Genomic DNA, 25725 nt, shown 5'->3' on the forward strand with positions numbered 1-25725 from the left:
ACAGATTTGTTAGCGTTTGCTCGCTTGGTGCTGATGCTGCAAATGAAACAACAACTTCTGTGAATAACAGATCATAAAATAGATTGTGGGAATCAAATCCTGGGATTTTAAGCTTTCTAACGATGTATTGCATCACGGTATTGCTGATCGATTTGATGCATAAAAATGATTTTGATACCTGGAAGTTTTGATTTAGAAAAGACTAACTTATGAAAGTAAGGAAACTGGCTGTTTTAACTTTTCAAGTTCATTGGACATCAAATAATAAGTAAACATAATGATGTTTCTCATTATTTAGAGTAAAATAAATAAAAAATTATAAGGCAGCTTAAAGGACACCTTAAGATTAAAGTTAATTTTTACAGTGAACATAAACAAAATCATACATACATACATACATACATACATACATTATCTAAACCGCTTATCCTTCTGGGCCGCGGTGGGGTGCTTGGAGCCTATCCCAGCTGTCATTGGGCGGAAGGCAGGATACAAACAAAATCACTCATTTCAAAAGTAGCCTGACCCAAGCCTGATGCTGAATATGGAAAAAACAAAACAAAAAAAATCACCTGATAGTTTGTGTAGCTCGTGTTGGGTTTTTTGGTTTGGTTTTGGCACAAAAAGTATTACTTAATGACTATTTGGCTCTTAAAAACAACAGATGAAATGTTTGTGTGATATCAGGACATTAGAGAGGTGTAGAAGAGAGGGCAGGTATGGAGAGAGAGAGAGAGAGAGAGAGAGAGAGAGAGAGAGAGAGAGAGAGAGAGAGAGAGAGAGAAAACGTGCAGAGAATTTTAACCTTTTCAATTCCTTGGAACCACCGGTGGTTCCAAAACGCACTTCGTCATATTCTTCATAACTTTCATATTTCATAAGCTACATTCAAAACGTGGGGGTCGTATGAGAGCTGTAACTGTCTTCTTTCCAGTCAAATAGATGGGGGTTTTTATTTTAAAGAGTTATAATAAAAGAAGCTGAACTTACAATTTTTCTTTTCTGCTGAAAGTCGACCCATTTTTCCACAAATCTGGGCTATAAACTATAAACAGATGGCGTCTCTTCAGTGATCTGCTCTGTAAACATTATTATTATAAAATAATACAAAGAGTGTCTAAGATTTTTGGCTTTCAACAGTAAATTGTAAGCATATAGCAGTATGTGTATCATAAAACACATGTTCTGTTAATTTGAGGGGAGCTTTTACAAAAAATAAATAAAATAAAAATTTACAGTTATTTCATGCAGTAACCGAATAATTTGCCTTACGATTTGGTCACTTAAATTCAGATGGAAAAACCAAAATATACCCTGGAGAATAAGAGGTTAAGAACAGCGTTATTATAAAAACATCTCTATTTTGACCACTTTGCATTTTTAATTCACTGTTACAAACTGTTTTCACTTTTCTTTCGGTTTTTGTGTTGAATAATTTTGTTCAAGGGCGGCACGATGGCACAGTGGGTAGCGCTGTTGCCTCACAGCAAGAATGGCCTGGGTTCGATTCCCGGCCGGGCGACCAGGGTCATTTCTGTGTGGAGTTTGCCTGTTCTCCCCATGTCTGCGTGGGTTTCCTCCGGGTTCTCCGGTTTCCTCCCACAGTCCAAAAACATGCAGTCAGGCTGATTGGACATGCTGAATTGCCCCTAGGTGTGAGTGTGTGTGTCTGTCTGTCTGTCTGCCCTGCGATGGACTGGTGACCTGTCCAGGGTGTATCCTGCCTTCCGCCCAATGACAGCTGGGATAGACTCCAGCACCCCACCGCGACCCAGAAGGATAAGCAGTTTATATGATGTATGATTTTGTTCATGGACATGCCAATCAATGCTACTGAATTGCTGCATGTTTTGTTGATCTGTAAATCCTCATATTAAATAAAAAAGTAGCAACTGCACACCTTACAGGTCAATTAAACAAATGTGGGTGATGATATTTCCCAAAACAGTTCTACAATGAAGCTTTACAGGCCCAGCCAGTGTCCCTGAACCCATCAATAGGCTTGTGTACATGGAAACCCATTTCATGAAGCTCCCGTTGCTCAGTTCTTGTGCTGATGCTCCTCGTGGCTGAGCTGTTGTTGTTTCCATTTCATTATAATAACACTTACAGTTGTCTAGGTCAGATCTAGCAGGCCTGAAATTTCCTAATCAACTTGTGGCATCCTAAAGTCACTGAGCATCAGTTCGACCCTCTACTGCCAGTGTTTGTCTATGGAGACTGCAGGGCTATGAGCTTAATTTTACCCACCTGTTAGCAATGGGTGTGGCTGAAACACCTGAACTCAATAACCAGGAGGGGTGTCCACATACTTTTGGCCATATAGTGTAAGTCTAGGTCTGGATGACTGGGGACTGAATGCTGCATTTTTGTGTGTTTGTTTTTTCTACATATTACACACTTTATGTGCAAAGATGCAAGGAAATATTTTCTTTACTAGTGAAAAGCGGCATATACCACCGAAGTGTGTTCATTTTTCTTGTATCAGCTATTTACTAATATACTGTGCATCTTAACGTCGGCAGCATGTAGGGAGGTTGTAGGTAGGTCGTTTTGAGTAGATTCTCATGAAATAAAATTAAATTAAAAAGTTGCAAATTTTTTTGCAATTTTACAGATGTTTACAGGTGTTTTTATAAGTCCCAAAACAGTTCTACAATGAATGGCTGAGTCCCTGAATCAATCAATATTAGTGTTATTAAAGAACATTAACAAGGCCATCACTGCCACAGAGCCCTCAGTACAAAAGAGAAAGAGGAGACTCGGAGCACAACACACAGACACGCCATGCATGAGAGAACCAGACCCAGCAGCAGATTATTTTTTATTTTTTTGTATGCTTTGTTTGCTTGTTTATTTTAAGTAATTTTATGAAGTAAAGTGCTTTCTGTACTGTGAGACATTTAATTGATACAATTATTAAAACAAGTAAAAAGATCTAGAAATAAGAAAAATGATTTCATAATGTTCCCACGACTATTTTAAAAGTACAAGGATTAGGGACTGAATGATGCATTTGTTTGTTTGTTTACATATTACAACAAACACCTTTTGTCCATATGACAGGAATTTCTTTCTTTAATAATGATAACTGGTTTATATTACCCAGGTTTTTCATTTTTCTTGGCATTTATTTATCAGCTAGCCACTAATATATTGTGCATCTCAACATAGGGGGCATGTAGGGAGGTAGCAAGTGCCAAATGGCTGCATTTGGGACACTCCAATACTCATCGTCACAATAGGCAGGGATCAAAACACAGGCAGGTATTATCAGAGGCAGATCCATGTACAAAAAAAATGACAAAGCAGGAGTCAAAGGCGGTGTTTTACGACGGCGTTTTAGGGCCACTGTTAATAAAAATGAAAATAGTAGACTTTGAGAAAAAAGTCGTAATATTTTGAGAAAAAAATTGTAGAATTACGACATTAAAGTGGCATTAACACCAGGAAAGGCTGCAATATTGTGGCCAAAGGCTTTTCAAAGTGAAGGCAGCCCCTCCTCGTGTTAAATGAGGGTCGGTCAGTTGGTGGAGTTCTACTTTCATATCGATTCACCCATAAAGAAGCACTCAGTCTCCCTGTCTCTCCTGCACATCAGCACCAGCCTGTTATTAGTATAAGAACCGGCTGAAACGGCTGAGCAGGAAACTGTGTTTATCTAGAATAAAGAGCCAGACGGACTCGGAAGAAACTGTCTGTCTGTGTTGTTGAAGGAGAATCTCAGGCAGGGTCGTCTACACGGCTATCGGGGCTCCATCTCCCCCCATTCAAAGAGGGCATGAAGTTTCACAGACAGTGAGAATGATGATCAAAATGATCCACAGAGAGACAGGAGTGAGTGGAGCTCCGGCGCCAGTACAGCAACCGAGACCCCAACGCGTTATGGCAGCCCCCCTACAGTACAGCAACCGAGACCCCAACGCGTTATGGCAGCCCCCCTACAGTACAGCAACCGAGACCCCAACGCATTATGGCAGCCCCCCTACAGTTAGCCCCCCTACAGTACAGCAACCGAGACCCCAACGCGTTATGGCAGCCCCCCTACAGTTAGTCCCCCTACAGTTAGCCCACTTTATCCTCCAAATATTAAGATTTTTTTCTCTAAATATTACAACTTTTTCCTCGAAATATTGTGACTTTATTCTGGAAATATTATGACTTTTTTTCTCAAAATATTATAACTTTATTCTCGAAGTCCACTATTTTTATTTTTATTAACAGTGGCCCTAAAATGCTTTCGTAGTGTTCAGACTGCCAGCCTAAATATTTTTTTTTGGCATATCCAGATTGATTTTTGATAGTCTGGATGGCAAGAAAACACATCTGATTTTTGCAAATTGGATTAGAACCACATTTGTAGCTCGTTTGAAATGCGTCTCAAATTTTTACAGATACGTCTCAGTCTGGACGCTCTGGACGCTCAAATCAGATTTCAAAGTCTTTTTCGTCACTCACAACACGACAAACAGCGACGATGTCAAATCCAGAGTGATGAAGTGCTGGGATTCAAGAAGAGCTACAAAGATTCACGAGTTCTGAAGAGTCTCTCCTATATCCGCACTTGAAATCCACGTCACCAGCGTAACTACATAGTTACTGACACCTACATCGTTCCCACGGCAACCCATGCAGATAGACTGGTGATGTCTGGACACACAAATCAGATCTGACCACTTAAATAGCAGAGCAGACAGGCGACTCGAAGGATCTGATTTGTCTGCAGTCTGAACACAGACTTAAACTGATCCAAACTAAGGAGTTCATAAAAGGGAGTAACGAGTCCTGGAATCACATGCAGGTGTGAGTGGGCGGAGCCAGGAAGAGTCCAAGTGTAGTTTCCCCGGATGGGGGAGACAACATGACACATTTGAGAGTCTCTTGAAGAGTCAGCGACTCAGTGAACACATCCAAACACATTCTTAGACTGTCAGCAATCCACCCTGCAGCTCACGTCTTCAGACAGACGGTGCATAACTAAGTGCTTCCAGTTCAAAGCCAGATCTTCCAGAAAGTTCCTTTCATTAATGCTGAGTCAAGAAGGTCTGGCTTAGTAGTTTAAAGAGCAGATCAAAGAGACAGAATGTTCCACCAGAGCAGGAACTGATGAAGAACTATCGAACCGCAGTCTGGAGGAGGAACCCTGTGATCCCTCAGAGATTTAGAAGTACAGCACTAAACTAGGAGAGAAACGTGTTGAACCACAGGTCAAGCACAAACCACAGGAGCTTTGATTCGTCCACTTCAAACTCCTTTCCCCAAAATATGGTAAGAGCCAAATCATTAGCAGTGAAATTGGCTGAAATTCTATCAAACCTGCAGTGTCCTTCATGATTTCAAAAGTTTTTCAAAAGGTTTTGAGTCCCCTAAATTAAAAATGTTGCCCTTTAAGGAAACGTTATTTAATGGTGTTTAAGACATTCTAATGGTAAAAGTTGAGTTGATGGTTCCAGGTTCAAAGACGCATATTTTGAAAGGAAATGAATGACTGAAAGTTCAATTGGGCTCCAAAACAGCACAGTTTGTTCTTAGGTTACTTAAATATTTTGACTTTGAATTTTTGGAGCAGTGTTCTTGAACCACTGCCACTTCATTCATGTTCATTCTTTTATATTTGATACATTATGACTGTGTAGTATTTTACCTTTCCACAATGGTTTTGACCCTGACAGTTACACGTTTCCTGACAAAGTTCCCTTTGTGTTCAAATTCACTCCAAAATTGCGCTGCATTTACACGACTGGTAAACTAGATGAGCCCTCGGGGTCAAAGAGTGCTTTGGAGTGAATAGAAGAACCGCTTTTGCTTCACCTTAAGAACCTTTTAGTGCATACAGGGGCAGATTCACTGATCGTGCAGCTCAAGGCAAAAGAGGAATGAGGCTCTCTGAATATCCATTTTTGTGAAAGTTTAAATGAAATCATCTTAAATTTAGTGGTTATATTGTGTATATATATATATATATATATATATATATATATATATATATATATATATATATATATATATATGTATGTCTGTAGCCCCTGCGCCTCATGATACCAGGTGGGGCTAATAGGTACTTTGCCACCACAATATCCAATATTTCTCATTTTAAGATTGCAGTAAGAATAATTAACCTATTTGTAGACGTTTATTACTCCAATACTGGATCTGCACTAACATTAACACCAGCGCTCTTTTTGTGTTTCTCTACACTTCGCATAACTTCGTTCGCACAGCTGTACAGCTGTGTGCAAATGTTCACATCACTCTGTAATATCCTGTATATGATAGTTTTTATAGTACATGTCATCAGACCTGCATATATACAGATATTCACACTTCTCTCTAGCTCCTTTATTGTGTTTGTCTCTTAGTTAAACACTTGTTACCAGTCTGTGTTCTCGTCTGGTCTGTTTGGCGTGTTATGTGTCATGCGATGGCAAAACAAAGTGATTTGTTTGTTGAAATTAATTTACGGAACAATACAGTGAGAAAATTTGACTTACTAAAATCACTCAAACCAAGTAATAAACGTCTAGAAATAAGTCAAAAAATCTTGTATTTAACAACAATCTAATTTTACAACCATCTAAAAAGAGAAATATTCGATATATTGACTAAATTTAAGATCATTTCATTTGCTAAGATCCCCTTTTTGCTGTAAACTACAGTGATATGAAGGAGACGCACCATCTTGCAGGCTGAAAATCTGACGGACTATATACAACACATTCTCCATCAATCTGGAGAACCGTTTCACCATGCAAAGAACTTTTAAGGCATGCAAATGGTTCTATACAGAACCGTAGTCTTTACTAGAGAACCCTTAAAGCATCGTCTTTGTAAAGATGATAGATTTTAAACATTTTAATCATGAAGACACCATTTTTTGCAGTGTAACCAATGAGATCAGATGGACAGACGAAGGAAAGTCTTGAAGAGGGTGAGGTGCTCTTTCACTTTACAGCTGGATGTCCATTCACAGAATGCTGGCTTGGCCAGTCGACAGAATGAATGGATAAACAGACATTTTCAGGTCAGTTGTGCAAGATTAGCATTTGTTTGCTGTTGACTTTCTCAGGGCAACTTTATCCGTCCTAAACGCAGAGAGGCTGCTGGTGAACTCAGTGTTGTTAAGGATGATTTGGCGGGACATCAGCTCTGTGATTGGTGAGGACCCTAAAATACGCACAACCCAAAATGAGGGCCACCCAGTTTACATCAAAAGAGGAGAACGTAGGTGAAATCAATCGGCCGTTTAGTGGACATTTAGGCCCAGTCCCATTTCTTATTTTTATCCCTACCCCTTGTTTTCGAGTGTTGCCCCTTGGAACTGAGTTACAGGGCAGTGGTTGAAATCTCCCCTCTGAAATGGGACCCTCAAATAAAAAGAGCATCACTTCATTAACAGCTACCAGCGCTGCTCTGTAGGCGACCCTGCCAGTCTGCAGTGACAGCAGAGGAGGGTAAAGTTCAGCTCCTCACTGCTGGGCTTTAGTTACATTTAGGGCATCATATGATCTTCAAAGAGGGGGGCAATTATTTATTATCACCCACCACTAATTCTTCAGTGATATGAAGCTGAAGTCAGATATTCACCAGATTATTGTTCTAATTTTTCCATTCCACCTTAAATGGTGCAGCATTTACATTTTGGCACTTCAGGCTTCAGAACTGCTGGACTATTTAAGGTGGAACCGCAAAGTTAGCTAGCTCCCGAGACATTAGCATGCTTTTAGTGATTTTTTTTGCCTGTTATGAAGAGAAGAACCATAATACACTGAAACAACATTAAACTAAGATAATACAGTGATTATCGTAATTTTTTAAGAGAAAATTCTCACATTTGTGGGTTTCTTTGGTCTCTTGTTCAGCCATCTTGCCAGTTTTTCTTTTTTCCTCATAACTCTCTGTTTGGAGTCTCTGAAAAACTTCCGTTTGGAGGGTCATGTAGCCCCAACACTTCACCCTCCCCCTCTATCTCAACAAGAATCAGGACATCAATATAAGTAATATTGGGCCATTTCTTCTGGACATTCTAGACATGAGGTGGGAAGTCGGCTTTTTACTCACCAGCTTCTTGTTTGAATTTTCCAGTTCCACCTTAAATGGTGCAGAGCCTGAATATAACTGCTACACCACTTAAGGTGGAACAGGAAAATTCAACCAAAAATAAAGAAAATTCAAACTAAATTAAACCTCTCGAGGTTTAGTAGAAATCCTAATGAAGTCAAACGCTTTGCTCAGATTTGCTGAGATAATACTGCTCATCTCTACCTGGATCTCATGTCTCCTTAATGCCTAACGCTCTTTCTCCTGAGGAATTTCAGGAGATTCTCCTGAGCCAATAACATCTGAGCAATAACATTTGCTCTGGGTAGCTGTGACTCACTGTGTTGGAAGGTAGGTCCATTGTCATTGACGTCAGTGAGGGTGATGGTCACTGTCGTCGTGGCGCTGTAAGCTCCAGAATATCCGAGCTTGTCCTTCACCTGAACCACGACCAGGTGCTGCTCGCTCGCTTCTCTGTCCATGTTTGGCCATGAGGTCACGATTATACCTTAGAAGAAGGTAAGACAGAGTGAGTGAGTCTCGTTTCCTTTCAAAATAAAACAGACAGACCAAATTTCTTTGCAGGAACTGATGGACACAACACTTGGTCATTCTCCATTTGGAGTGGGAATTCAATTTTTTTCATCCCAAAACAAAATAATCTTAATATGCCCATTAACATCTCCCATTATCATATATGCAGAAAGGAGAGCTTCATTCCAAACATGTTCTACAGTCACTGGTGTTGTATGAATATGGTGTAACACCAGTGACGGTGACTCCAGTGACTTTCTGGGTGAAACTGAGGATTCTGTAAACTGGCTGACTCGTTGGCTGATCAGGTGACCTTGTGAAACTATTTAAAATCAGTAATAAAAATTATATTTTGGCATTATTTTCACTAAATTATAATTACCCAGCCATTAAAGCACAAAACACCAGTGACAGAAGTTATGAGCTGCCTGATAAACAAAATTAATTACTTAATGAAATAGTGAGCGAGTGAGACTCGCCTTCTCAGGCCTCAAGATGCTTCCTCTCTGATGAGCCTCGACCCAAATAAGCAGTTAAATAGAGCTGAAAATAAGTTAAAAATGTAAAATAAGAGTCCTGATAACACCAGTGACCAAAATCTCTCTGAGAATTTAATTTAAAAAATAAAATATATTTATTTTTAAATGTAGTATAACATTAATGATATAAAAAGTAAACATGAATTTTAAACCTCTTAAAAATATTGTTTTATATTAAAAACTTTTTTAAGCCCTGAAACATTGTGACATAGTTTCCCCTCCAGATGGAGGAAGACCCTCCACAGCGAATATTTGCTATGATGCTAACGTATCTAGTGATGCTCACACTGAATCATTTGAACCATCTGAGCTGTTTGAAATGTGTTTTTTGTGCCTTATTTCAGCAAAATGCTACAAACTATTCATGCTGTTTTTGTAAAATGTTGCCAGTGATTTCAAACATGCTTTTGAAATATTAATGTGGCTTTTAGTTGCAGGTTTATAAGTCTCTCCTCATTCAACAGTAGCCCTTGACTCATGTTAATGTGTGTGTATGCATTCCATACTGGTCTAAGCTGGTTTAGCTGGTCACCCATTATGGTCATACTGGTTGACTGGCATACCAGCATCCAAAACACAACATTATTGTTGTCCAAAAAAGTACAGTAAACAAGTATCTCCAAAATAGTGGAGAAGGCAAAAAATGTTGATACCTTTTAATGTAAGTTAATGTAAAGAGCTTTTATTCAAAGTGAATTTGGAGCATTCCTATTGGTCCATTCATCATGACATTTCCACACAATGTAAAGTACAACTGGTGCGTCCACAAAACTGGAGATACACGTTTTTCTGTGGACAGCGATGATTTGCTGGTCAACTTTTTGTAAGTCAACTTTTTTGGAAGTAATATTGGGCCATTTCTTCTGGACATTCTAGACATGAGGTGGAAGTCGGCTTTTTACTCACCAGGTTCTTGTTCGAATTGTTCAGCTCCACCTTAAATGGTGCAGAGCCAGAAAGTAACTGCTACACCATTTAAGGTGGAACGGAAAATTCAAACAAGCAGCTGGCGAATAGGAAGCTGGCTTCAACCTCATATCGTTATGGGGCAGTGTGCACTCGGCATTGGACTGACGCAGAAGTAGGAGGGTAATCACACACTTTCTGCTGATCTAACGTTTTGAATAAGGAGGAAAAATACTGTTCTGGGCCTTTAAAGCAAAACTAAAGAAGCAAATTTCAGACATCAAACATGCTTTGGCTGATTGAGTATTTGTGGTAGCGGGAATGAATATAAACGCTGTATATTGATATTTAGAATTGTATATTTTTAAGCCAAACTGTTGCGTTAATGAGCAGCAGAACAGCAGAGTTTGTGTCAGTGGTGCTAAAAGGAAAAGCTGTCTTTGCGCTCGGTACCTGTTTTGGGTTCTACTGAGAAGTACGGCTCTCCCTGCAGGATGGAATAGATGAGTTTGGCGTTGTTCCCAAACATGTGGTCATCTGCATCCGTGGCTGTCACCTGGATCACCGTGGTCCCTGCACAGAGAGAGAGAGGGAGAGAGAGAGAGAGTACACACTGTCAACACTAGCCTTTGACTCATGTAAATAACCTCTCTCTCTCTCTGTGTGTGTGCGTGTGTGTGTGTGTGTGTGTGTGTGTGTGTGGGTATGTGTGTCTGTGTGTGTGTGTGTCAGCCACAGAGCAGGTGAGCATGACAGTTCTTTTCCCCAAGACCCCCCTTCCCCTCCCTCTCTCTTTCTCTCCCATGCCTCCCTGTCTATCTCTCGCCCTTTATTCTTCATCATCATTCCTCAACCTTCTTTATCTCTCTTTCTCCGCGTCCTTATCAAGTCTCCTTTTTCATTCTTCTTTATCTCTACTTCTTTCAACTTTTCTGCCAGTCAGTCTATCGCTGTGTTTTCTGTTTCTCTGTTGTTTTTTCAGACTGATCTCGCTCTTTTTATCTCTCTCTCTCTCTCTCTGAAAATCTCCTGCTGCAATATTCTGGGGCGCGAGGCTATCCCTCTTTCCCGCGTCACCCTTTATTTCCTTTCACCTTGCTCTCCTTTCCTCGCTTCTCTAGTTTCCTTTCCTTCCCTGCAGTATGATTTATTGCAATAAAGACATTATGCAGCTGAAACAGATTACGTACAAATTGAAATGGTAATGTGCGTGCAATAAAAAGGCAATAGTAATGATAACAATATTTAGGCCGAAATAAATCATATTCTGCGGAGAATATTCGGGGGTATCATATCTCAAACCAATGCGGTTAAGTGGCAGAAGCTTCCCTCACAGTGAGAACGCGTGGAAACCTTAGCATAAGCACGGCAGAAAAAAAAAAAATAGGGGAAATTATACAGCGAAGAAATGTAGAAAGCTGAAAAAGTATTATTTTCATATCAGGAGGAATCAAAACAAACCAGTGTCTCACAGCGCTGAGCATAAACAACTCAAATGTCAGTTAGAGAGCAGCGCTTCAGCTGGCAATGCACAGTTTAGGACGGAGTTTCAACAACAACACAGACACTGAATTTAACATCCTTTGTGTTGTTATTATTATTATTATTATTATTATTATTACTGCCTTTCATATATAGAATTGCAGCTCAGGGTGCCTAATATGAAAGGTGCACACAGAGCAATCATAAATAGTAAAATATTTAAAATAGTAAAAATAATGTAAAACGATAGTCCCTTAAGGGTTCTTTAGTAAAGAAATGGTTCTATATAGAAGCATCCTTTGCATGATTAAAGGGTTCTTTGTATCATGAAAGCGTTCTTCAAAATTGATGGAGAAAGTGCTGTAGATGGTATATGGATGTATATAGAACCCAAAAGGGTTTTTCTACTGCTTGTAACCAACTTTTTGAGTCTTATATGGAACGCTTTTCAAAAAGGTTCTATATAGAACCTTATACAGCATATTCTCCGTCAATCCGAAGAACAATTTCATCATGCAAAGAACTCTTTAATCATGCTTCTTTGAGTGTTCATGGTTCTATATAGAACTATTTTCAGTAACACTTTCTATGAATGTCGCATTTGTAAGCATCTATAAACACATTCATAACATGTTATAATGTATTCATAAGGCATTATAAATGTGGTTATAAATATTTATATAAAAGAATTACACTTTATAGCCATGTTTATTATACATTATGAATTGTTAATATAATGCATTATAAATAGTGTTAATAACATGTTATACTGTCAGTGCCAAAGAAGTCAGTTCCAGCTTGGAGAGCGTAAAGTAAAGACAAATACCAAGCTAACGGTGGTGAACATTACCTTTCCCACATTGGGTAAAACACTGATGGCAGCTCTAGTTTAAACTCTGACATTTGAAGCATGTAATGTGCTTTACTGTGAATGTTTTAGTGTTTCAGTAAATCCTTCAGTAAATACTTCAACTTGAAGCCTCACTCTTAACACTGGAGGAGGCTTTAGTACAGTATGCTTCACTTTACTTAGAGCGGACAAATACAACTTATGAGCTCTTATAATTTGTTATGATCACTATTTATAATGTATTATGTTAACAATTCATAATGTATAATAAAAATGGCTATAACGTATAATGCATTTTTATAAATATTTATAGCTATGTTTATAATGTCTTATGAATGCATTATAACATGTTATGAATGTGTTTATAGATGCTTACAAAGGTGACATTCATAGAAAGTGTAACCCTTGAAGGACCATGCTTTTTTTAAGCATGTAGAATGATGAAGAAGATAAAAGACAAAATCTACTTGAAAGTTTGAAGGTGAATTTTTTGAAGCTAACAACAGTTAGAAGGGGCAGTCTAGCAAATTTTTCTAAATCTCTGCATAATTAAGTGGTTAAGATGTAAACGGAGTCATTCAGAGTGGTTTGGTGTGAAACGCACCACTTTAGAGAAACTTACCGAGTCAGAACTGTTATATCAGCCATGTCCAAAGAAAAACAAGTATCTCCAAAATAGTAAGTTTACAGGAGAGGACAAAACACTCTCACCTTCCAGTGTAAGTCAATGTTAAGAGGTTTTATTCTAAGTCATTTTAGAGCATTTCTATTGGTGCCTTCATCATGAAACTTTCACACAACGTAAAGGACAGATTGTGATATGTTGTGGTGTGTGTTGTGTTGAAATGATGTAGAAATATACAATTTGACCAAAATGGAGATACATGGTTTTCTTTGGACAGCGGCGATATATATTATCATATCACGTATCGTAATGATATGTGTACATAGTTCAATAGTGAAAACGTGTCAAATGCTAACAAAGTAATAGTAGTAAATTAAAAAAATACTAAATTAATAAACCATTAAAATTACAACAATATAGTAACAATAATTAAGATAAAGATAAATATTATTAATAAAAATATAATTATTGAAATACAATAGGCTGGCAATTTTAAAATGAATAAAATAGAATAATAAAAATAAAACAATAACAATAACATAAAATCAATTTAAAAAGTTGCAGACTGATTGGAGGTGCTTAGAGACTATAAGTTTAAAATGTTCATATATATATATATATATATATATATATATATATATATATATATATATATATATATATATCAAAGGGTATTTCTATTTTTGCTCGGACACAGAAATTATTGTACTTTATCCACCCTGATTACATATAAATAGTACTCGTGTAGGTTCACTGGTGGTTTTGGATAGTAAAATGTCTATATTTGTGTTGTAGTCATGGTGACCCCTGTGGCCGGTTGCACCAGCTGTGCGTGAGATCAAACATAGGCTAGTTATAATGTAAGTGTTTACAAAGTTCAGGTTTATCATCACTAAATCAGAACGAGCTGCACCACAAACTAGTTTTAACTTTGAGCTATAAGCTCTATTAAATATTTACACCCCCCTCAGCAGGTGTAAGTTTTGGGGAGTCCATCAGAAACACACAGAGAGCACAAAAATGACCAAAAACACGACTTCTTTGGTTGTTAACTTGTACACATCGTTCTCTTCTAGGCTACATATTACAGTCAGAGCAGCTGCCGTCGTGTTTCCATGGCAGCGGGTTTACTGATCGGTTCTGAACGTTATCGCCATTTTAAAGTGATGTACGCATTAGTTTGTTGTTACTAGTTAAAACATGACTTACAGATTTGTGGTGCAACCAAATTCAGTGAAAGGATAGCTGGAAACTAACGAGTGTAACTGAGGACCCAGTAAAGGCTTTACACACAGACTGAAGTACAAACTCACGCAAACCTGGTTCAACCCAGTCCTGGTTCCTATCACCACCACTGTAAAGAAATCTGAGTTGGTGAGTTTTCGCTGTCACTTCACATCAAACCACTCAGAATGACTTGTCTTACATCTCACTTGTTCCATTACGCTGAAATGTATAAAAATCTGGAGAATTTTCTTTTAACAGACGGTGCTTCGTAGATCTAACAGGCAAAGAAGATAAACACGAAGCTGCTTCTTCTTATGCTTCACTCTAAACCAGCTTTGATGACATTAAGATCTAATTCTCAGTACAGTCTGTTCTGAAACTCAGATCTGGTCCGCTGACGGCGCCGTTCCACTGTTTCACATATTCCTTATAAGAGCTTCAAAGCACATGAAAAGGATGAATCGCTCTTTGAGATAGAAGCTGCCGTACCCATCGGACTCATCTCTGGAATACTGGACACATAGGGCTCATTTATGAACTCCGGGGCATTGTCATTGATATCCTGGACTTTGATGATAAACTCAGACTCGGTCTCCACCGGCTGGCCAGTCCTGCGGTCAATGGCGCGGGCTTGGAGCACGTAGAAGGCCTTTTCTTCTCTGTCCAGGCTCTTCAGAGTATGGATGTCACCGGTGTACTCGTCGATGCTGAAGACCTCTCCGGCTCCCTCTCCAGACAGGAAGTACTTGATTGTAAAGTCTCCTTTGTCAAAGTTTGATTTCAGCTGAGTGAAAAATAAAAGGTTCATATTTTAGCAGCAGTAAAATTACAGTAAATACAGTCTTTTAAAATAGAACAACAACAGATGCTAAACTGAACAACATGCTGTCATAATCAAAACAAAATCTCCAAAATAGAAAATTGTTAGCTTTTTATTAATTAGTATTAATGTAGCAATTTTTCATTTGAAGCCATTATTGCGTTATGAAGTGTTTGTACAATGTAAAGGGCAGTTAATACCCTTCGCTCTGATTTTGGAACAACTGCAGTGCTCGACCTTTTAACTTCATATCACTGCTGTCATAGCAAAAATGTTCAACTTAATTTTTTTTTATTTATTTTTGCACCATTTGAAAGTGCCAGCTGCTCTTCTACTTTTTAATTTCATATGTATATGAATATATATATATATATATATATATACACCGATCAGGCATAACATTATGACCTTGTTTCTACACTCATTGTCCACTTTATCAGCTCCACTTACTATATAGGTGCACTTTGTAGCTCTACAGTTACAGACTGTAGTCCATCTGTTGCTGCAGTGTTACTGCAGTGCTGAGAATGATCCACCACCCAAATAGTACCTGCTCTGTGAGGGTCCATTAGGGTCCTGACCACTGAAGAACAGGGTAAAAGGGGGCTTACAAAGTATCAGAGAAACAGATGGACTACAGTCTGTAACTGTAGAACTACAAAGTGCACCTATATAGTAAGTGGAGCTGATAAAATGGACAATGAGCATAGAAACAAGGAGGTATATATGTAGAACCAGATTTTTTCCAAGTAATTTTTAGCCATTTCTTTTAAACCGTTCGTCATTAAATTTGTGTACAATGTAAAGAGCAACAGGCATTTTCAAATTAGGAAATTTCAGACTTAGGAAGATGTTGGAGAACGAGGCCCAGTGTTATAGTGAGGATGATGCTAGCCAACATTTTAGCTAAAACATTTTTGAATATGAAACACAACACACAGTTGTTTACACCACATTTAAGTGGCTAGCATTAATTATAACAACTGACAGAACAGCACAGCGAGTATGGGCTAACCATAAATCTGCCACATGGGCTAACTGGGTAACCAACAGGAAATAGCTATTAATTATTAATAACTATTAATATTTGAACAAACACAGCTCAGCTAGGTTCTCACCATCAGGGGAAACTGTGGAGCAGCAAATGATGTGTTTACATGCTGGAGTTGAAAAGAAAAGTTTCTTTCTATGTATGTTTGCAAGGCCACCATGCTGGCAAACAGCTGTGTAAACGTTGCCATGGTGATACTGTCCACTGAAAACCTGTGGTGATCTAAGGAGACCTTCGTCTGCCCCTTTTATTCACTCGAGGTAGAAAAACTGGCACTTTTCACTGGCAGCTAAAAACTTTTTTTAAAGATCAGTGAGTGAGCGTAGACCCCCTTAGCCCCCCTATCGCTGCGCCCCTGCTCAGGAGGAGAAGAATGTTTAGGTGACACTGGGCTTCTGAGGAAAAATGTTTGCTTTTTATTCATTTTTACTGCTTTTGTAACCCCACACCAGGGGTCGGCAACCTGCGGCTCTTTTACTGTCCTGTTGTGGCTCCACAGCAGAATCAGATTTGTAGGTAAAAATAAAATAATCCTCCTTTACAGTAAAATAAAGCTCTGCTGATCGTTCAACACAGTTTAACAATAAATGGTCTTAAACTCTGGAGTTTTTGATGCTACTCATTCTCCATCAGTCTCCATTTCATCATGCATATGGTTCTTTGAGTGTTCATGGTTCTTTATAGAACCATTGTCTTTACTACTGAACCATCTTTCTTAAGAGTGTAGAAGATCAACTGAGCTTAGCTCACTAATTGTTAATTCTTTTTTTTTTTTCCTTTAAATCAGAACAGAAGCATTTCCCCTGAGGGTAACCGACCTGGCCAATTATTTTCGGTGTCGGATCCTCTTCCTCAACAAACAGCTGTTTCCAGATCCAGTCACGTTTGGCTCTGGGTCGGGATCCACCGAGGGCTTCCGACTGCTGGCTGTCCCTCAGTTCCTGTCTGGACATTCTCAGCTCACTCCCTCCCAAACCAGGCATGATGGAGACCATGATGACCATGGAAAGAACACAACAGCCATCCATTGTTTGACCACTTCCCATCTGGTCCGCTCCCCTTTTTCCAGATGACGTGGTCAGAGCCCTGGAGCCAGTTAGTGTTCCATTAGAACACTGGAGCCGTTAGTCATGCGAGAAGGCGCTGACGGGGAGAACCCAACCTGGGGTTTCATTCTGCGGGAAGAAACAGATTATTAAAGAAACGATTGCTCTGAGTTTGTCAACAGTGATGCTGAATTCAGCTTGAAAAAGTTGTAATGTTCTAACGCTGGAGAAACAGACTGGCTACGAAAACAAGAAGCCAATTCTTGGGAACACTTGGAATGTATGAAGGCTTCCCGGAACCAGATGATTGGTTTCAGAGACCCCAAAATAGACGAGCTTCCCAGGGCATTACCCTGACTTTATGAGACAACACCACTTATTGTCTGAGGGGGAAGACATTTTGAAGCCAATCTATTTACTGAGACATGAAGTTCTCCAGCTGGTGAATGGAAAGTCTTAATTAAATCACTCCATTGAAAGAGAGGGTGCAAAAACACATGCGTGGTGAGGAAAAAAGATTCCCAGCACATATAATTCACATTTTTATTTGGTGTTTCTTTTCACACTGTAGTTGCTGTGTTTGTATGATGTATTTTTAATGTCTGAAATTTTAACAAAGTATAAAAGTCGAACCAAGTATGTCGAGAAAATGGAAAACAAGAATAAAATCCAGTCCTCTGGAAGCCAGTCATATTTTGGTCTTGTTCCTTCATGTTTCTTAACAGATCTGCATTGTAGAGCTTTGGAACGAAGCTTTTATGAAGCTCAGAGAGGTTTAACCTTGAGAAGAATGAACATGTGAACTGGTTGGCAGAAGCAGTGGACTGGACTGAAAAGCTCTGGTCATAATAACACCAGCAAGAATGATTTATTCCACCTTCATTGACTCTGAGTGAGAAATGGCCTGCAGCAGGTTGACGTTACCCACACTAGACTGGAATGCCATTATCACGGATACCAGCAGGTTCCTATAGCGCTCTGTTGGTATGGTAACCAGCGCTAACTCACAGGGCAGCAGATGTTCCTGTCACTGTACTGACTCTTGACTTATGGAGCAATTTCGCTGAGTGTGTACAAATTCTACTTTATGGATTGGAAAAAAAACACTGATCAGATATTACATTAAAATAACCTTGTTTCTACACTCATTGTCCACTTTATCAGCTCCACTGACCGTATAGTTTCACCCTGTAGTTCTACAGTTACAGACTGTAGTCCATCTGTTTCTCTGCATACTTCGTTACCCTGTTCTTCAGTGGTCAGGACCCCCACAAGACCCCCACAGAGCAGGTATTATTTGGGTGGCGGGTCATTCAGCACTACAGTGACACTGATGTTGTGGTGGTGTGTTAGTGTGTGTTGCGCTGGTGCGAGCGGATAAGACACAGCAGTGCTGCTGGAGTTTTTAAACACCGAAGAAACAAGTGGTTTTAAAGTCGAGGTGGTTTTAAATATATGATATATATACTCTCACACTCTTGGGCAATAAATGATCTTACATCATCACTATTACAGTATAGTATTGAAATATAGATATTCATACTCAATATGAATTGCAAGGGTTTGTCAGTAAAGCTTAATGGTAATTGGAATAGTTTGTCATTCAGTTGATTCTGTTTATACTCAATACATCCTTACGAGAGCAGAGAGAATAACTACAGACTCCTCCCATCCAGAGAAACATCTCCTCCAACCACGTCCTTCTGGGAGGAGCTACAGATCCATGAAAACTAAGACCAACTGCTTTAAAAGCAGCTTTTTTCTTTAACAATTACTATGTGTGGCAATAAAGATAATCAACCTATATATATATATATATATATATATATATATATATATGTCTATAGGCACCGATACATATATATAGATTGTATAGAGTTTGGGTATAGTTTATAGTTTATAGTATAGTTTGGGCACCTATAGGTTTATATACATACATACATATATCAACCTATAGGTGACCAAACTATATTACTATATTACTATAAACTATAAACTATATGTTGATTCTTTTTATTGCCATTATTATTATATAATCACATGCAAAAGTTTGGGCACTTCTGGTCAAATTGCATCAGAAAATGTAATATAATATAATATAAACTCTGCACAGATACTGTGACCATGTATAAAACCATGTATCTGACTGTAAATAAGTTATACATCCTCTACGGAGACTCACTACTGCACACCTTAATACACAATTATTGTTTGTTTACTAAATTTAATATATTGGGGAAAAATTTAAAAAATAGGGTATAAAATTGGTATTTTATGTTTTATTTTTCATCAGCAAATTTTTAGAATTTGTGCACATTTGCAGCACAATGTCATATTTAAGTTTGTTCCCTGTAGAGACGTGTGAAACTTAATTTCACCAAGAAAATCAACAAAACGTGCAGTTTGAAGTGAAACATTTGGCCGTTCAAACTTCTGAAAACAACAGCATGTATTCATTTAAAGGCTTGTGATACATCACCATTCACAAGGTTGTAAACATATTAATCGCGTCTGTATTATGATAACAATGTATGAATATAGTAAAAATACATATCAACCTTTTTCTTCTGTTTTTAGTATTTTGGGAATGATAAGTAATATATTGTAATTATCCATGTACATGATTTTTTCATCAACTCTGTATATTCATTCATTATAACTTTATTTTAGGATCATCTGTAGTTCTGTTCATCATTCTGGACACATCCAACATTTCTAAATTTTACATTTTTATCTGCAAACTAATTTTTTCATATTATTGGAAACACTGATTATTAACTTCTGAACTGTAGTGCCCGTTTTGTTTTGGGACAAAATGTATATGTTTTTATCTTTTTCTAATCATCATTTGAAAATGCAAGACGCCTCATATTGTGAATAATAAGTCAGAAATTATGACTTAGGGATACCGTCTCGTTATATTAGCCTACATTCAATTTCAGCTGCATAATTTCTATGTGAATAAGTGAACACACCCCCTACAAGGAACAAACTTACATTTTTTTCTGCTAATTTTAGTGCACAATTTCTATTTAACATATTAGAAAAAATAAAATATAAAATGTGCTACAACTTTTGCACAGGCCATATTTTACAGTAACAGTATCAAATGAAATGAATGAAAATGTGCAGAATTGTGTTTTGTTGAGGATGTTTTAACTTATTTTCAGAAAACAGAAAAACTTTTGCATACATTCCTAAAAAAGTTGGTTTTTAAGGTTCTTTAGTAAAGAAAATGGTTAACACTCAAAGAACCCTTTTTGAAGGGTTCTTTGCATCATGAAAGGGCTCTTCAGAAAGTGCTGTAGATGCTTCTATAGAACACTTTTGGGTGCTATTTAGAACCCTTTTTCAAAAGGTTCTATGTAGAACCATCTACAGCACCTTGCCCATCAATCTGAGCTAAGATCGACTGTCTGGCATTGTCTTGTCACTTTATAAATAAAATAAATAAATAAATAAATAAATAAATAATAAAAAAATAAATGTTTCAGATAAATGCAGCACAGTCTCTTCATTTTTCAAAATTTCCAACTACTTTTTTTACGCATGAGTCGAATTAATGTGCAGAAATGAAGCTCTTCAAGCAAACTTTGTCCAGCCTGACCTTCCCATCACCATCTTTCTCAAATCAAAGGCCAACATGTGGCCTCCAACACTGGATACTCTTTCAAAGTTAATTATCTCCCACAGCCACGGCCGGTGGAACCTCAAACAATTACAGGAAAATATCAGAACCTTTTCTGCTTGTCACCGGGGGTATCATCAAATCTTTCTGACATTCTGCTTTAAAACGGTCTCACCAAAAACATCTATTAAAATCATTAATCATGTCAATGCGACACGTTTGACTTTGCCCGACTGCACCAAGGACTGCACCTTCCTCCTTTATTACATCAGATAAAAGAGCACGTCTTAACTCGGGCTACTACTTCATCATTTCCTCCACGCGGCCGCGTGCCGAGCATTCAAATCACGGGCCAATTTCTACTTAAGACAAATGAGTTCATGCAGGATGTATATTATCCTTAAATGTCCTCTGTCACCAAAGTTTGCTCAAGTAGATGGCCCTCCAGAGGAGCGCAGTGTTATTCATTTCCCTGCTCCTGAGTGGTGGAGGGGTTCGCAGGCGCTCTCAGCAGAGACTCTCTGGGCTTCTGTTGTTGCATGATAGCTTTGCTAATAGTATTGAAAGGGCTCGAACTGATCTTGGTGTTATGGGCTTTGCAATTAGTCAAGTTTGATGACTGGGTAATTACGACCGCTTCATCTCGTGGATGCACGTTGCCAGTCGAGCCCCTTTGCGCCATGTCACGACGATAAAAATCAATTACCGATGCCCAATTTCCTCTTTGAAATTCAATTTGCTTTAGAAATGAGAGCGAAGGCCGCGCGTGTTTGTGGGTGAGCGAGTCCCGGGGAAGTGCGCTCGTATCCGGCCTGGCGCAGGACTGACATTCCAATTAGTGGCCAGTGAATCGTGAGCTAATGACGAGCTCTCATAAGGCTGCCAGGCGCCACAGTCGAGTGCCACGGGCTGAAGCTATGGAGCGCTAACGTTACTTACACCCGGTCTGCTGTCAGCGCCTCACATCGCATTAGCTTCCATCGCAGGCTCTGAAGACGAAACGCCGGACGGAGATTCAGAGCAAGCAAACACCTGCGAGTCCACAGGTACCCCCCCGAGGGTGCCCGTCAGCTTGAAAGCAAAATTACTGTGATGTTCTATTGTAACTGGGGAACCCTTAGAGCCTTCAAGGCCTTCAGAGAAGTGCTAATGATTTCTGGGACACATCTTTAGTTTTAAGCACATTTTTATTCAATAGAATTGTCTTGATTGTTGTATTTGAACACAATGGTTCTTCAAGGGTTCTTCAATAACAAAAATGGTTTTATATAGAACCGTGATTAAAGGGTGCTTTGCATCGTGAATACGCTGTAGATGGTTCTATATTGAACCTTTCTGAAAATAGATCTTTATAGCACCAGAAATGGTTCTTCTATTATTATGATGCCAAGCTTGTCACAATAGAAGAACCCTATATAAAACTGTCTACAGCACATTCTCCATCAATCTAAAGAACGCTTTCACAATGCAATGGGTCCTTTGAGCGTTCATGGTTCTATATAGAACCATTTTTTTACTAAAGAACCCCTGAACTATACAATGAACTATACAGTGAATAGTAATTTCTTATTTTAGTTTCAAATTTTGGTTTGAAACAAAAAGGTGAAGATCTTAAATTGGCCAATGGAAAATTGTCCAGTCAGGTTTTGAGGTTTTTCCCATGATATCTAGGTACACACAGCCAGTCTACCTCTCCCACTGGTTAGGACTTCAGGAGCTGCACAGAAGCCCACTGCACCATACCAGGTTATATATATGTTAATATATGTTAATGTCTGTTCCAAGAACATCAACAAGATCAGAGATGATGCTCTGACTAAAGCAGACCTGGAGAAACTCCACACCTGTATTTTTAGCAGGATTGATCAGTGTAATGGTCTCCAAACTGGACCCCCAAAAAAGACAGACAGCTTCAGCTGATTCTGAATGCAGCTGCCAGAGTCTCACTAGGAGTAAATGACGTAACCCCCCCACCCAACCCTATTCTCAAACTCTTACTCTGGTTCCCCGTCTGTTCCAGAATAGACTTTAAGGAGGTGTTACTGCTCTATAAATGTCTTAATGGTGCAGGAGCAGCGTATTTATCTGATCTGCTGCAGCGATTTGAGCCGAGCAGAACTCTCAGATCATTAGGAACTGGTCAGTCAGTCCTGCTGAAGGTGAAGACTAAACATGGAGAAGCAGCGTTTAGATACTGTGCTGCTCTTAAATGGACCCAGTGGACAGAGAGCATTAGAAGAGCCCCAACACTGGACACTTTAAACCAGCCTGAAAACGATCCGGTTTGAGCAGCTTTCAGCTCAGTTTAAACACTGTTAGCTCTACTGCTCTTCTGTCCTCTAACAGCACTATATTATCATCATTTCATCTTGAATTTGATGGTTAATCAATTCTTCTCTTTTAAAATCTGTTGTTTTAATTATGTTTTTAAGTGTCCTTTACGTTACTTAATTAAACTATGAATTATCTTTGTGTTTTATCATTTGTAAAACAGTTAGAATGACTGCAGTGTATGAAAGTTGTGGTACAAATTAAACATGACTTGCAAGCTTTAAATAAAAAATGTTTTTTTTACAATCTTCAAATGTGTTTAATCTAGAACAACCTGAAAAAAATCACATGCATCAACATTAGCTTAGTGCTAACATTTTATTAAAAATCCCATAAGGGTGCTAGCAGAGATTAGCAGTACCAGCATTTACTCAGTCATACAAACTGTGCCAGAACCATTAACATCCATCAGTGATATACACTCTGCACAGATACAGAATCCAGCAAAGTGATGGGACAATTATTATTTTTATTAAACCAACAGGAGGTCAAATTCCATGTTGTTGATTTTCTGAGTGTTTTTTTTTCAATATGTTGAATTTAGCAAATAAAAAACTTAAGAACACTTGTGTGTTTTAGCCAGAGGTGAGTCTGAGTTAAGACCAAGACCAGATTTATTTGTTTTCTAAATCTAAAAATGAAAAGAAGAAAGAGGAAAAAGCTGAATTTCTTCTGCAGTTCACAGTAGCTTCATTATCATTCATTACACATGGAATGTACCAATAAAACATATTAGGTTTCATAATATCTTCTGTACAATATAACATTAAATCTAACCTAAATAACACTGAGGATTATTATAGTATTGTCTTTTGGCTTTTGGCAGTAAATAGTGAAGTTCTTCTCTAAACACATTCAGAATCACCACCTGAATTCAAATGAATATAAACCAAACAACGTCAGTCTGTTTTTATGATTAAATGTAAACATAGAAATCATAACACTCTGATCTGCCTTCAGGGGATGTTTGATATTTTGACTCAATGAACATCAACAAACAAATATTCCCGATATAAATATCAGTTAGATCCTCAACAGGCAGAACAGATTTGATTTAAACATGCAGAGAAAAGACTGTTTGTTCTGATTGAAGGTTTTATTGATTACAATAATGATAGAAAAAAAAATCAGTTTCCAATCACTTCAGACGGAGACCTCACACTCTTCCTTAAACCAAGTCCAAATGGTATGCTCTTAAAAAGACGGCCCTTCATGGTTCTTTAGTAAATGGAATGGTTCTATTTAGAACCATGAGTTCTATATAGAACCATTTCATGCTTAAACGGTTCTTTGAAATGGTTTTCAGACTGATGGAGAACATATATGATTCTATATAGATATTTTCGAAAATGTTTCTCTACAGCATCAAAAAGTGCTCTGGCTGTTTCAATTGCAGAACCCTTTTTGGTGCTATATAGAACCATTAACAACACATTCTCCATCAATCTGAAGAAAAATTCCACCATGCAGAGAATCATTCAATCATGCAAATAAAGTCTCTGAGTGTTCATAGTTCTATAGAACCATTGTCTTTACTAAAGAACCCTTGATGAACCCCCCGGTTTAAAAGTGTACAACACTAGTCTAGGGTATATTCTTGAAACAAAGGTCCCAAAACAGCTCAGAACCACTTTTTAATTTGCCATAATCATTTTATAATCTGGAATGATGATTTATAATCATTATGTCTGTATTTAAATATAATTATTGTATTTCACACTGAAATACTTCACTTAATAGAACTCAAATATCTGATAACTTGCCTTTTTTGCACATTTTACTTTCTTTAACAATATCGGCTGCTAGGATTACTGTATCAACCAAATACTGTATTCCATTGCTGTTCTGGCTGCTACCTCAGTGACTGTTGTGCTCATATATGCTAAGCTAGCTGCTAATATGTCATAGTATGTTACATGCTGCTTTGCACAATCTACATATCACTGCTGTCGGAACAAAACCTCGTATCTCCAAAATGGTAACTTTACAAGAGAAGGAAAAAACCTACTTTACTTTTAATGTAAGTCAATGGAACCAGAATTTTTTAAAAGTCATTTTAGGACATTTCTTTTGATCCATTCATCATGATATTTACACACAATACCGAGGGCCATAGGCAGTCTCAAATGATGTCAAAAACTGAAAAAGTATAAAAATGGAGATGTGAGGTTTTGTTCCGACAGCAGCGACAGTCTCAGTACTATGTCTGTGTTTTTGTATTTATTGTAAGTCTTTTGTATTTATTGTACTGCATTATTTTCCACTTGTGTTCCTGTGTTGGTCCTGGAGGAATGTTGTTTGGTTTCACTGTGTACTTCTATATCGCTGAAATAAACTTGAACTTGAACTTCTACTAATGAGCTGTGTAAGTGTGGAGAACCTTTTTTAACATTTTTAAGTTTAAAGAACCTTCACACACTTCCTAAAACCGTATGTCCGAGTCAAGAACCCTTATTTTTCACCAGGTTGTGTTAAGAATGTACTGGTGTCTGAGGGTTGTCTGCTCTGGCCCTTTAATCTCGGCTGTATGAGGAGAGAATTCGGACAGGGTTTTGTGAAAGTACAGAAAAGAATTGGACAGTTGGAAACTATTGAATCTCTGAATCTTGTCAAAAACAAGGCAAAAAAAGGCAATATTAGAGCTGAAAA

The 25725-nt window shown here is 38.2% G+C and overlaps 1 protein-coding gene across 1 annotated transcript in view; it reads right to left on the reverse strand.

Annotated features, from left to right (window-relative positions):
- cdh19 (cadherin 19, type 2) overlaps positions 1 to 25725 on the reverse strand; it is a 67510-nt gene that overhangs the window by 31660 nt on the left and 10125 nt on the right. Inside the window, exons 2-5 of the mRNA XM_036558786.1 lie at positions 16890 to 17246; positions 14690 to 14984; positions 10470 to 10589; positions 8378 to 8545 (exon numbers count right to left, since the gene is read on the reverse strand). Coding sequence (XP_036414679.1) covers positions 8378 to 8545; positions 10470 to 10589; positions 14690 to 14984; positions 16890 to 17117 — 811 coding nt within the window. The 5' untranslated portion in view covers positions 17118 to 17246. The remainder of the gene's footprint in view (positions 1 to 8377; positions 8546 to 10469; positions 10590 to 14689; positions 14985 to 16889; positions 17247 to 25725) is intronic.

Source organism: Colossoma macropomum, unplaced genomic scaffold, assembly GCF_904425465.1.
Source record: "Colossoma macropomum unplaced genomic scaffold, Colossoma_macropomum, whole genome shotgun sequence".
NCBI lineage: Eukaryota > Metazoa > Chordata > Actinopteri > Characiformes > Serrasalmidae > Colossoma > Colossoma macropomum.